Source organism: Corvus hawaiiensis, chromosome 1 (assembly GCF_020740725.1).
Source record: "Corvus hawaiiensis isolate bCorHaw1 chromosome 1, bCorHaw1.pri.cur, whole genome shotgun sequence".
Lineage (NCBI taxonomy): Eukaryota > Metazoa > Chordata > Aves > Passeriformes > Corvidae > Corvus > Corvus hawaiiensis.
Genome location: NC_063213.1, coordinates 56817057 through 56831146, shown reverse-complemented (window position 1 = coordinate 56831146; position 14090 = coordinate 56817057). Strand labels below are relative to the sequence as shown.

At 38.0% G+C, this 14090-nt stretch overlaps 1 protein-coding gene across 3 annotated transcripts in view; it reads right to left on the bottom strand.

The window, feature by feature from the left end:
• Window positions 1-336: 336 nt before the first annotated feature.
• CDK6 (cyclin dependent kinase 6) overlaps window positions 337-14090 on the bottom strand; it is a 141539-nt gene continuing 127785 nt past the window's right edge. For all 3 annotated transcript variants that reach the window (XM_048305533.1, XM_048305545.1, XM_048305537.1), the window contains exon 8: window positions 337-13861. In XM_048305533.1, the coding sequence (XP_048161490.1) occupies window positions 13715-13861 (147 nt within the window). In that variant the 3' untranslated portion in view covers window positions 337-13714. The remainder of the gene's footprint in view (window positions 13862-14090) is intronic.

Genomic DNA, 14090 nt, shown 5'->3' with positions numbered 1-14090 from the left:
AATGAGTAATTGGAATAAATGAGGGTAGATTTTTATAAAGCTGGTATATAGTAAGGTGCTGGAAAAGGTGTGCATGTGCTTATGTTTGTGTGTCTGGTTGTGTGTGTTTGTTGATTTTCTAGAATACACAGGGTGTTGAGAAAAACATTTGGAAACATAAAAACTAGAAACCAATGTTGCTAATTTTCTGTATTTAATATAGAATACTTACTGCATTTGTATTAATTTTACATTTTTAGATAAAAGAAAAATATAGCTAGAAGGGTGAAGCACTTTTAAATACAAAACTAATTTTTTGCCTTTTTACTTTTCAATAATTTGGGAACTAAAGAGAACTAGACACTGAAAATTTTTATTATATTGATTTTCATACTGAACCCTCAGCACCCAACAATAAATACACAACTTTGCTTTTCTTGCACTGCCAGCAGCAAAACGTTCAGTTCCAAATGACTGTAATTCTGATATAATACATTATTGATAACCTTTCTGTGTGCCTTAATTTAATTCTGCTGTATTGACACATTAGTTTTGCAGTCAACCATCTTTACAAACTTGTAAAAGCTATGGAATATGTTAATACGGGAAGGTGCATGCTCCGATGAACTTCAATGCAGTCAACGTAAAGTAGCCCCAGCTGAGGGTGTTCTTAAAGCAGAAAGCCCCACAGGGTGAAATTTGGGACACAGAGCAGGCATGCAGTTAGATCAAAGGGCTTTGTTCAAAAGCTTGCAAAGGGAGCTCTAGAGTTTCCAAGTGTCTGTGTTACTTCCCAGCCATTCTGTACAGCAGAAACATACTTTTCCCCAATGTGTATATGGTAATCAGCAGCTGTGCAAGAAGAGGAGAGACTCTGAAAGATTTCCTGTACAGCAATGGTGCAAGACTTTTATATACCACAGTTCACATGCTGTAGCCCCTTGATATCATATTGATGACTAAAAGGTCAACCAGTATATTTCAGTAACAATTCAAGAAATCACTGTTACATTTTTCTGTACCTCTGCAGGTGATACTGTATTTCACACATAAGTGATTTTAATGCTGAATGTAAAGAATGTAAAGAACACTGACTAGTAACTATTAAGCACACAGAATAAAAAACAAAATGATGCACCTTTAAAAGAAACAGTAACACATGCACCTTTTCATGTTTGTACCCTGATTAAAAGAACATCATGAATTTCAAGTATGAAATGATACAGTGAAATCATGTCCTGTGAATAGGTATCAGTGGTAGTCTAGGTAGTACAGTTTGCACTGTAGGTAACTTTCCATCTTGCAAAACAGAATCCTACTGCATATGTAGGTAAAGTGACTTGAAATGCTAAAACCTGACATGCCAACTGTTGCACTGGTTTACACTGATACAATGCTGTAGAATTCAACAGGACTATGGTGATTTTCACCAGCTGAGTATATGCCCCAAAGTGAATGAAGAAATGTATTCCAAACTGCTTTGCATGCTCTCCTTGAATTATCAAATCCTAGACAACTCCAGAGCAAATGGTATTTTATGACAAAAAAGGGGAAAAAAGAGAAAAAAATTAAGCCAAACAGCATTAGCAGCTGTTTTAATTTTCTGATTTTTTTTTTTTTTTTTTTTTTAAATTGTACTGAGAAATGAAGGTACTGAGAGAGATTTTGATTTGCTAATGGACGTTGGTCTGGTGTAATATCAATTAATAAAGTTACTCTGGATGTGTCTCAGAAGCTGTCATCACTGTTCATAGTATTCTGTAAACATGAAACCACAAGTTTTAATAATGCCTTTTGAGAACATAACTTATCTTGCAGATTCTGAAACCAGTATTTCATCAGTTACAAACAGGCTTAACTTTAAATGACTTCTGTCAACTTCAGTGGGATTTGTAATGTGTAAGGTAGGCACACATGGAGCAGTAAGAACTGAATCTTATTTCTGATACATTTCTGTACCAGCATCCTGCTTTTCTCCACATCTCTCAATGCCACTAAGAAGTGCAATTCTGACCTTTTGTATAAAAAAAGCAATGAATAGAATTTTTTTGAGAAATAATGGAACTAGAGTTAAGATTTTTATCACACATTACAATTTATATAGTATTCTTGCTGATTTACTAAGCTTAAGTATCTTTATATAGACCTGAGCTGCCTGACACTGAAATCCGTAGACTTACAAGGCCAAATTCTTGGTTTAATTTAACTGTAGTCAGTGGAATTACAACAAGAGTAAATCACACTGAATGATTTTAAATACTCTGAATCTCCAATCCTATTTCATGCAATTGTCCATCCAGAAAAAAAACCCCAAAACAAACCAGCACCTAAATTTGCTGCCTTTATGCTTTTGTTTAGGCATCAATCTTACTTCAAGCCCAGATGGGCAACTTTACCACTGCAAGAAAACTTTCTTCAGTTTCAAGATGCTGCACAAACTTGGCCCCTGGCTTAAGCATCTGGAATCAACAGATACTTGCTGGGCCTTCTAGAAACAAACTAAAGCCAAAGGCAGCCTATGTAATGTTTTCTAATTTTAGTTTTTCAGACAACATTCCCCCACTATGTGTAAAATTAGCTCTACAATAGCATTTCAAAGTAATCTGGTTATTCCTTTACATATTAAAACAAACAAAAATGCTCTAACGCATAAAAAATACTAAATCTGAACACATATACTACTCTAGTTGCAAAACTCAATGCACAAGTATGAAGCTTATTTATGATTTTTTTCAGACTGATCTATCTTCCAGCCTCTCTAAGAAGCTAGCTTCACTTCAACAACCAAAATATATACTAAATGCAAATAAACAATAAAGCAGCAAGACTCAACACTTTTTTTTTTGCAACTACCCTTTCACAGGACTAATGTGTTTTCATAAGAAATGATATACTAAATCATAATAGCAATAATTTAGATTAATGTCAAATAACTTGAAGATAAATGTGTCCACATCTTCAATAAACACAGACTCCATTTCCTGGCGTCTTGGTGCTGTTATTAACCATGTGTCCTCACAACTACAGTCAGTTACTAAAGGAAAGCCTTTTTCTGCAAGTACTTTTTGTGAGCAACTATACTCAGCCGACTAAGCCCTCTCTGCTCTCTGGGACTGCTCAGCTGAGGTACAGTATTTGTGTCTTTGCAGACTTAGGCCTTCAGACTGAAGAGTATCAAGCTAGTGAGGAAGTACAAATACACACTGTAACACAGAAAGCAGAAGACAAGACATACAGAAGAAAGCACCCTGTGATGCCTTTGGGAGTTATAATACAAACATCACTTCCAAAGTATACAGTTCCAACTTGTAACACAGCATTTTGAGGGTGTAACTTTTCTTTACCTAGAGCATTCGAAGACATTATACTTTTAAAGCTGTTCAAAGTAATGCAGCAAAATATTACATTATCAATAAAATTCATATGAGATTCAAGGGCAGATATAGACCACTTAAATGAATTGGAATGAAATGGACCATAAATACATTAATCTGAAGGCTTGTGAGGAATTTACAAGGAAATCAAAGACTGCAAGGAACAAATGAATGTTCATCTGTGGGCTTGGTTTCAGAGCCAAAATTATACAGCTTTGTTAAGAAAACAGATGCTATTGGAAAAATAAACGGCACCTTTATATTTTCCCTATCTCAAGTATTTTAAAATGTGTTTCTTGCCCTAGCACAAGGGACTGCCTTGCCTGTGAATGGTGCCTGGCTAAGACTCCTTGAGACTTTCAGTCCATGTTTCACTTGGAACTGGCTCTCACTCCTTACCGAAAAGCACTGTCATAATGTAAACTTCATTTGCTCACAGTTCTGTGACTCCAAATGGGTTGTAGGAAGGGAGTTCAATCTCCTGGCAAAGAGATTTTGAACACTGTGAAGAATGACAGTGAGGTTTTTAACAGTGCTTAATAAAAGGCAGATGGGTGTTGAATTCCATTTGTTGGAAAGAAACAGAGATAACTTCACTCTCATGACCAGTGACAAGACTAGAAGCTGAGTCAGGGGAGGTTTAAGTTGGATATCAGAAAAAGATCCTTCACCTAGGGGATGACTGGGCACCGGAACAGGCTCCCCAGGGAAGGAGTCATAGCACCAAGCCTGGTTCAGAGAGAGTTCAAGAGGTGTTCAGACAGCACTCTTAGGCACATGGTGTGATTCTTGGAGTTGGACTCAATGATCCTGACAGGTCCATTCCAACTCAGCATATTCTATGATTCCCTTAATATTGACTATTACAAAGTGATCAAAATTTTCAGACAGTGCTGGCCTTCTCTCTTTGTGACATGGTATACTATAGGGTAATGCTTTTCTTTTCAACTTACTATGCAAAATAGAAAGGAGAATGTGTGTGGTGGAGGTGAAATAAAACAAATCAAAATACAACAAAGCTGGAACACCACAGGGTTGCTAGACATCTAAGGAGAAAAAGCCTCTGATCTCATGATGCTGCAGTCCTTCTATCATGTTATGATAGGTAACTTCAGTTCAAAATGTGCATGGCAACCAATACTTTCACACAAACACATCCCCCCTGAGCTTACCTAAGCCACCTTGTACAGCCTCACATCCACAAACTTCTTGCCAGCATCCAATTTCTGATGTACCTTTTGTCGTAGCTGCAACTCATGGTTACGGCCACCTTTCTTAAAAGGGACTCCAAGATAAAGTCCCTGCAAGAAATCATGGAGGGTTTTGGTCTTGTTAGAAAAACACTGCTCATTTTACTAGTATGCTGCAGACTCAGGCTGTATTTTAAACCCAGTTCAGTGGATTTTCTATCACAGATGAAGGATGATTGATCGAGATACACACCATCTACCCCAAATATAGCATTTTGTCTTTTCCCACAGAATGTCCAGAATTCAGTGTCATCCCTATTGTGTAGTGGGAGAGTTTTCTTAGGGGAGTTCTTATATCGGTGCTGTTTAAAACACAAAAAATAAAAGTCAACTGTCACAGAAACAGTAAACATACTGTCCCCTTTAGATCATGGGAAGGCCTTTCCTCAGGAGAATATTTTGGCAGTTAAGGTTTGCTTGTGCCTAGTACTTGTGGCAGGGTCTGTACTTTAAACTGCCATAGCCAAAAGGGAATGAGCTTGATTAGCTACATGAATGCAACCTGTCTTGAGAGTTGGGGACTGTTTCACAGTTGCTCCACCCCATGCTGGGAGGAATTCTCTCCCTGGGAATAGTGATCTTGGGGAAGGCGAGGGGAAGCAGGGTAAGCAGTAGGAGGCTGGCATTGCTAGTCTTGTTTGTATCCATAGAAAACTTCTGTGTAACAGGAGCATCATTGTGTGCTCTTGTAAAAATGTGCATCACAGACAGTTTCTCAGGGATCTTCTGTATTTAGTACATGAGCTTCTGAATCAAAAGCTTTTCTGGCTGACCAATTGAACATTATGTTCAATCTAATCTATTCTAGCTCATTGCTTTGCTTGAACCAAAAAGTGTGAAAGTAGCACACACTCTGCCATATTCTACTGTACTACTTCCCTGTTCCTAATGAGAAGCAAGGAAAAACTAGAGTACAAATCACTGGCTGGCCAAGACTGGAAGCTGCAGAGTCACAAGGCAGTAATTTAGCTCACAGCTACTTCAGTGGTAGTGGGAGTACCAGCAGGGTGAGATGCAAATGATAGGTAATTGTTGCTGTAGTGAGAGGAAGCAGGAAAGTTGGAAAACTGCTGAGGTAGACTCCTCAGGGCTTCCTTCACAGTGTCACAGAAGGATGATCTGGGATAAGGAGAGGACTGCTTGAGTGGCTGAGTGATCTATCACTACATGTATTTAACAAGTGCCAGAGAACTACTGTGTAGAATTAGAGGTTTCCCATCCCTGGAACTGTGAAATTTGTCTCTGTGCCAAGCCTAGTTGCTCATGCTTAATGGAAGGACCAAAATCGGCCACTCTGTGCCAACACTTACCCTGCCACCCACACATATAGTCTGAACACAACAAAATGCCATGCAGCCCTCCTATTCTGCATTTTTGCAGGTGGCATAACAATAGTTAACAGTAGCTCTCATGTCGGCAGAGCAGCTCAGAAAGCTCATTCCTACTCCACAGCCTACAAAAAGTATTTTCTTTTCCCATAGCAGATGATCTGCATTATTATTTACACTGGGTGTCAGACAGACTTGCTAAGCTCTCATACGTGCTCCTGTAAGATGGTGAACCACCTGGACTCATCCAGCAAAACCTCCATGTGGATAACCTTATCAAAATCCAAGTGTGCAAAACCATACTATTTTGGATGACCAAAGGATTTTCACTTTGGAGCAGGAGTCAACGTCTAATGCACAACACTGCACACTAATAGACAGTGTCAGTGCCTCTCCTGTAGCAGAGCTGTGCATTCTCCAGTGTCTGCAGCTGAACTACAGCCACTGTCTCTGTGGACAGCTTAATCTGCTCTCAAGCTGTCACATAAGACCTTTTTTTATATCTACCCAGAAAAAGCTCTAGCTTATGCAAAATCTAAAAAATAGAGCTGTTGCTATGTTGAAGAACTGCACTGGAACTCATGACTTGAGTTGGCATAAGTATCTGGAACTAAAATCCTGTTCATGAGTCTTGCTTTATCATCTTATGCTTATGAAAGTGAATGACAGGAGAAAACAAAACAACTGGAAAAAAGTCTTCCCCCTATGTTTCTATGTAATTTTTCCACATAGTCAAACTCACTTGCGAACTCTCCTACTCTCTGCCCATTTTTTCTATCTTTCCATCACATCACAATTTTCCTCCTGCATCTAGCTACTCAAAATTGATCCTAACATTAAAGAACTGGAGCTTAATTTTTTTTAAAAAAGGCTGAGAATTAGCATAACATGATGTATGTGTGAAACATGGAATAAAATGAAGGGCTCCATATTGTTGAACATTCATTTCAAACCCTTTAGGAATAATTGTACAAAGGAATCTGTCAGTCTGTGAAAATTCATTTTTCATTCAGTGGCAGAGACTGTTCTCTGTCTGGATTTAACATGAGCATGACAGTGGGAGCAAGTATCCATGTAAACACCAGAAAATGGGTTTTTTTCAGGCATGTGGATGGGTTTAACGTGCAGAAAGCTAAGAGTGTGAATGAGAATTTGGCTTGCTCAAAAATGGACAGTGAGCTTGAGAGCTTTACAACACATCCTTGTAGACACCAAAGTAAATCACGAGTTTAACGTGATGTGTTTTCCCATCTCCTTTCAAACAGTACTGGTTGCTTTAGTGCAAATGAACATTTAAGTGGTAGTTTGAATAAATTCATAGTTGGATGCTTTTCTTCCATAAAACCCTATCAGTTTCAATGCTTATTTAATACACATTGTTTGCATTTACATTTTTCACATTAAAAGTATGCTCCTTTTCACTCATCCTGACAGTATTTTCTGAATAGTTCCTTAAAATCTCCAAATCTCCTTTTTAATCTTTACCAAGTGTCAGTTATTTGTGGGCGCTTTTTTTCCCCCCCTTTTTTTTTTTTCTTTTCTCTTTTTCAAAGAAGGCCATATATTTTGTCTGATCCTTTCTCGAAACAAAAAATCTGCTCTATCACAATCACCAACAATCAAAATACTATAGCAGAACTTCTTACTTTCTCTAGCCTTGCAGAAGTCTCATTAACATTGGGCTGGATAAAACCCACCAATATATTCTAACAGATAAAATACGCAATGTGAAGGGAAAAAGACCACATGGTTAAGGACTTTTGATTTATCTTTGCTGTTTTGCATGGTCCTTCAATGAAGGCTGGAAATCCAAATATTACAGAAGTTTTCACAGGACTTTTAAGTCAAAGCAAATTTTCCACTAACTTTACTCACAGCAACCTTGGGTTTTTCTGCCCAGAAAGCAAAAAGCTCATCTAAGAATGGTGCTGGTTAATTTTTGTTTCTGATGAATACATGAAGAACTGATGGTATCTACTTGGCCTGGAAGAATCACTTTTGAGAACAAGTTTCCACTTGATTCAGTTTTGTTTGGGTGCCTATCACTGAATTAAAAACATAACACATAATTTTTTCCAGAATACTTTTTAATGGGAAAATATATGAGTTTCAAAATTTTGAGTGTTACAGCTAAAGTAATGATTTTCAGCTGGTTTCTCGGAGAGTCTAATGAGCCATTTTTCATCTTATTTGTGCACACTACTCTTAAGTGGTCTTTATGGTTCTTAAAATGTATATATTGCACATCAGTATGCAATACTTGCTAAGCTTCAAACTAAAGGGAAGAAATAATATAGCAATAGTATATTTGTCAGTTTATATGTCCACATCTTTCTTCTTTTAATGGCCTAGTTAATGAAAATCAATGAGAAAGCTTCTTTCTGTTTTACATAAATTATTGAGACTTGATGGTTACAGAGTCTAGTCCAGAAACTAGAATTGTATTACAGCCATTATCTAATAATTTGCAAGACACAGATAAGAAAACAAACAGCTCACAAATAAAACTCCAATTTGAGTCCTACAGACTGTTGGACTGTTAAAATTGTAGTCATGTTTTTGTACATCTGAACTGTACTTGCACAAAAAAATAGATATGAAAATAAAATTGGAAGCTTAACCATATAAAATCCCATTTACTCTTCTAGAGACTGTTTCTGAATTTTTTCTTCATTCAAAGTAACCTGTATACTCAAGGCTTAGTAATCAAAAGGAAGTAAAAGTGATAGCTTATTGATAGTCAGTTATTGAAGATTTCACCTCTCTGTGAAAGTAAAAATATATTTCTTAAATTTTCCTCTACTACTGCAGTTTGGAAAAATGCTTTTTCTAACATACTAATTTCAAGAAAATAATTTACACATTAAAAAAAGTGTGAAATCCTGTTAACATAAAAAAAGATCTTGATATTTAGCAGTTTTGAAGCAATAAAATAAATATGTTAGGTTCCTAAGCTTGCAATCAATTCAAGCTTCAAGCACAAAACAACAAAATCACTCAAATAGCCTAGTATCTTCTAATTCACATTGTATATAAAAGTCTATTCCTGAACCTACTGTATATGAAAAATACTAGCCAAGTGGTTCTTTCTATAAAACAGAGTTCTTAGAATAAACTTCCTCATTATTCAAATGTGTCTTATATATGGAACATAATTAATTTAGGTGGCCTTTTGAACCAAACTGTATGGTTTCTCATTCATATACATATTTGACAACTGAGGTGTTTTCAGTTGTGAGTCAGGTAAGTGCTCTGAGTTTGCTGGCTAAAAGGCCAAAACAGCATGTTTTCTCTTTATTTTCCACATTAAAGTTGGTCTAATACCTAACAGCAGAAAGAATTATATGTATAATAAAACATGCTTTTCAAAGACAGTGAGTAAACCTGTGAAAAGCAGCAAGGCACAATATTTTCTTCTTATTCACCAAAACAACCACTAAGTATAAAAACCAAGTAAGAGTTATCATGCTAGAAACCCTCCCCTATGCAGAAGATGTTCAAATGCTGCAATTTAGTGATTCCTTTCATTAAAAAGGCTCTGTACACATAGTACTAAATTTCTTTTTTTTTGCAAACATGACACCCTCATTTTTTGGTGTGTTTTAAAACAGAAACAGCAGGAAAACATGCTCAATTATTGATCATTGTACACTAATAGGCTGAAAACAACCTGGAGTGTGGGCATAGCCTACACAGAAATATGCACAAATCCTATTTTTAGAATTTTACTAACCACACAGAAGACAACACAGGGGTACACGAAACTAAGCCTAAGCAAGGAGGTGCACAAAGCTCTTGTCTCATCATTGACTTAAGCTGTGGGACTAAAAGAAGCAACATTTGGTAACAGGAATGTAGGGGACATTGACACTGTGTAGCTATGGAAAATTTGGAAGAATCTTGCTGGAAATAGCACCTGTGAGCATCACTGAAACCTGTTTATGTAAGGGAGCTGAAGGAGAAGAACAGGAAGGCTGGTGTGAGCGTGGACAGGGAGAAGAGAGAAGGGCTGCACCTGATGGATTGCTACAGTTCAGCAATCAGCACTTCACTAGCTGGCTTTGGTGATTCTGTCCTTGGCTATTGAGTGTGGCTTTTTCTGAAGAATTATGTAGTAGCGATTAAAAGGAAAAAAAAGGTTGGTGGGAGATAGAAACTTCTCCTTTCATTACTTAGAACACCCTGTTCTCCGCTAAGAAGAGCACAGTGCCTGGTTGTGGGTGTTCTAGGAGCTATACTTAATACATCTTTTGTTATTCAGCACTTTTCAGCTGCTGTTGAACCACTCCTGTTGAACAGAAGACATACAGGCTTAGTTATCACTAAGAAGAATTGCACTCTGAAGTCTTATTTAAAGGTGTACAAAGAGTTTTCATCACAGCACTTTCTTTTTCACATACACAATTCCTACATCCTACACATATGGCAGTAATGAGTAAAGGTACTAAAATACTAGAGCTATACCAGTAAAATAAGAAGAGCAAGGGCATGGATTTGAGCACAGTCCCCCAGTTGTCTGTGCTGTCTAACTATAAACATGATTCCTGGCATGGTATTAGCCAATGACAGTGCTTTGCCCAGCCAGAGAACAGGCTTTCTCAGTTTACTAGTGTAAGTGAAGCTCCACATGGTTTGGCAAGGAAGACTGGAATAAGATTAAGCCTATGGCATGTCAAATGGAATTTCTTCCTAAAGAGATCCGGAAAAAGAGGTAATTTGAAAAATTGTTGGTCCTTTGCAACCAGGCCCTTGCTACCACAAGGACCCCATTAGAGAAATATTTTCCCTAACCCTGCCAAGACAGAACTTAGATTTCTTGGTTTTGTTCCTGCCATTCCCAGTGGAAAGATGTTCCAAAATGTGACCATTAATGCAGCCCTTTGCAAACTGTTCTCCTGAATAGTCTCATTTATAACCTGATCCTACTATATTAGACAACATACAGCACCATGTTGCAGCAGCTCTGCTTCTGATTCCGTAAGTCAGCCCCTGTTTTTCTCTGCTGCTTTCTTAGCTCTTTGATACTACGATTGGGAAACACTGCTCCAGTAGCTAAATTCCTTGTGATTTCCACATTCTCATTCGTTTTTGGGCCAACACTAACCTTTGGCTTAAAGTGTTCTCTCCCCTCCTTTCTGTTTTTACCCTAATAATGTGTCTACAATCAGCAACCACTTTCTTTATTCTTTAGCTTTGCTAAGCTTAATAGAACAGATTCTTACATGGAACAGATGCACGTTTCTCTCTGAAAGTTTTAAGCCCAATTTGGAAAATATCATCTCCTCTACATTTTCACCCTATATTAGTTGGTGGAGAGCTCTGGGAGAGTTCCCTGAGCAGTTGCTGGGAAGGCACAGCAGCTGAATGACCTGATAAGGTATGTACGTACTATAGATAGCTCAGCGCTAGGTAAAATGTGGAATGTTTTCAAAAGTGCTAAACTCCGTAGAAAACTTTTCTAATTGCTACTGTTGCAAGAGTCCCCTGACTTTTGGCTCGGTTTGTTGTTCTAAATTAGTGTCTAAAAATTATTAGCAAAAATTTCACTCTGGCCCATCTTTCCCTGTGAACATTAAAAATTATTCACGCTCAGGTCCACTGACCCATACAGGGATACTGTTGGATATCAGTGCAGTGGGTCTGCAGCTCCCCTAGGGTGTAGGAACAGAGAGAATGACAAAGGCAAGGCCAAGATTAGAAGGTTTGCTGCTGTGACAGCTCCCTGGCCTTCAGCTTGCTGCTCACAGAGCTTCCAAAATTCTGATGTTATGCATCTGTGATATCTCTGTGTGCAGATGCCTCGTGTATGCTCTTGCCAGGCCTAATTTGCAACTTGCCTGTTCATGCTGGTTACGTTTTCCATAGCCTCATTCTGGGCATAAAGAAAAGCACAGCCCACTGCATGCAAGCATCCAAGTGGTCCTTTTAAAATCTGGCTTGTTTAAAGTAGACCTAATTTAACCATGTAAAACACACTTCAGTGTCTAACAGTAACAAAAAGCTTTATCCAGGAGACAGATAAGATCCACTTACTATCCTAGCAGTGGACCATGACCCAGACAGTGCAGATACCTGAAATGGAGTTAACAGTGAAGTTTGCCACAGGAGAGACCTGCCAGTGAGATGGCTACAAATACCCCTGTCACAACTGGAAAAGTTACATTGCCCAGCTCACTGCTAAGGACCTGCTTCTGCCAAGCATGCCATGGATGAGGATGTAATGCTGGCTTACCACCTAGAGAAGATGAAATAGAGATGAGGAAGAGAGAAGCCTAAGGGACTGTCACAGGAGTAAGCAAAGCTGGCTGCCTCACTTAGCATCAGTTGTATTCATTGGACCAATATTCCCCCTCAGGTCATGTCCAGGTAAATGCACTGAAGTCATGCTAGGGAACACCTTTTATGGATTTAAAATACTTCTTTTTCCCCAGTACAGTATTAAAAAAATAAAAGTTTCTTTTCAAAATACTGAAAATATATTTTAGTTAAGGTAAAAATACTAAATATAAAAATTTCAGGTAATATTTAAAATAACTGTGCTATAAAGACAAGTGAATTGCTTAGTCATTTTGACATTCAATAATAGCACATTAACCTTAGTGGAGAGGCATGTGCCAGTGTCCTCACATGGTGGTTTAGGAGAGAAGGTCATGCAATTCTGCGTAGAAAACAAGCCTGCTTAGTAAGTGACATGTGAGGGATTTTGAAACACCAATGTTCATGCACTTGTGATGCACCGGGGGGTGTTGCAGGTAAGGCAGCACAGTATACAGCGTACAATGCAGCACAAATACTTCTCTGTGCTTGTTACAGGTATAGGATTCTCTGCTTCTGAACCAGAAATATTTTTTCTATTTTCCTTCTTGGCTGACAATGAAAACAGGTTGAAGGCAAAAATCTGTACTGATTTTCATTGGCTCTGCTCATGTCTTTGAGCTGGACATCAGAAAATTATTTGGAATGAGATGAAGAAAATATGCTTGCAGCTGTTTCCAAGGGGGAATGATGGGTCAGATGATGGACCAGAATGTGTCTACATTTCAACACAAACTGACCATTTGGAAACTGAAACAGTAAGAACAGGACAGTTTTTTGAAATGTGCACACAAACATAGCTAAATAATAACCTGTTTGTGTATGAAAAAACCTAAAAGCTGAGACATTTATTATGATCATCATCACTGTTACTTTTATAGAGCAATGAAATGATAAATTAATTCATCCAAGTTTTCAAGTGGGGAAGCACCTGCACATATGCTATGAATGAACAGTAGCTGGATGTATTAACGCATGTATCACTTAACTGCAGGTTGCAGAGATCTGATATTTCAATGCCATTCTTTAAATATCACGTAACAATAATAATAAAGAAGTACCAAATCATGCTTCAGCAGCTAGAGAGAGAGAAATTGCATCATGTTTTGGCAGTGACTCAATCATCAAACACTGGCAACATTCAATATTAGAAGGATAAAATGGCAGCAAAACTGGTCAGCAGCTTCTCTTCGTCTGGAGTTTTCCCAGGTAGATAAACAAAACAAAACAAAACCAAAACAAACATAAAGCTGCAAAAGGAGCAGGTCAAAGCCCCGGCCCTTGCACTGCTGATAAAAGTAAACTAGATTGATTTCCATGGATAAGCACATCACAATCCCAAAATAAAAGGCAAGTGCATAAAACCTCCAAATAATGATCTTCGCTAGGACAGCTATGTGGCTTGTATGGGACAGTGGCCTTGTCAGCTACATGTTGTGTTCATTTATGGTTCCTCTTCAGTCAGCATTTATGACGCATTCACCTCACTGGAGTTTTGGCTGGATGACATGTGACAGTCCATATTCTCCTTGAATTTCTCCAGATCATGGAAATATGGGTGAGAGAGGGCAACATATGCAGATATTCGCTTGGCTGGGTTGAATGCTAAGCATTTCTGAAAGTATGAAAAGAAGTTGGTTTTAGCTCAAATGTACAGGTAACAGTGCTAGCTATCATTGCATACATACGTTAATGCATACCACCTTCAGTTCATGGTCAGTATGAGACACAACAGGGTCTCAGAAGGTGGTGCACAATGATCATCCATATTAAAACAAGCAGTGGGGTCAGAGAATAAGAGTATGGTCACCTCAAAAATTACATGCCAGAAAATTCAAGTATTC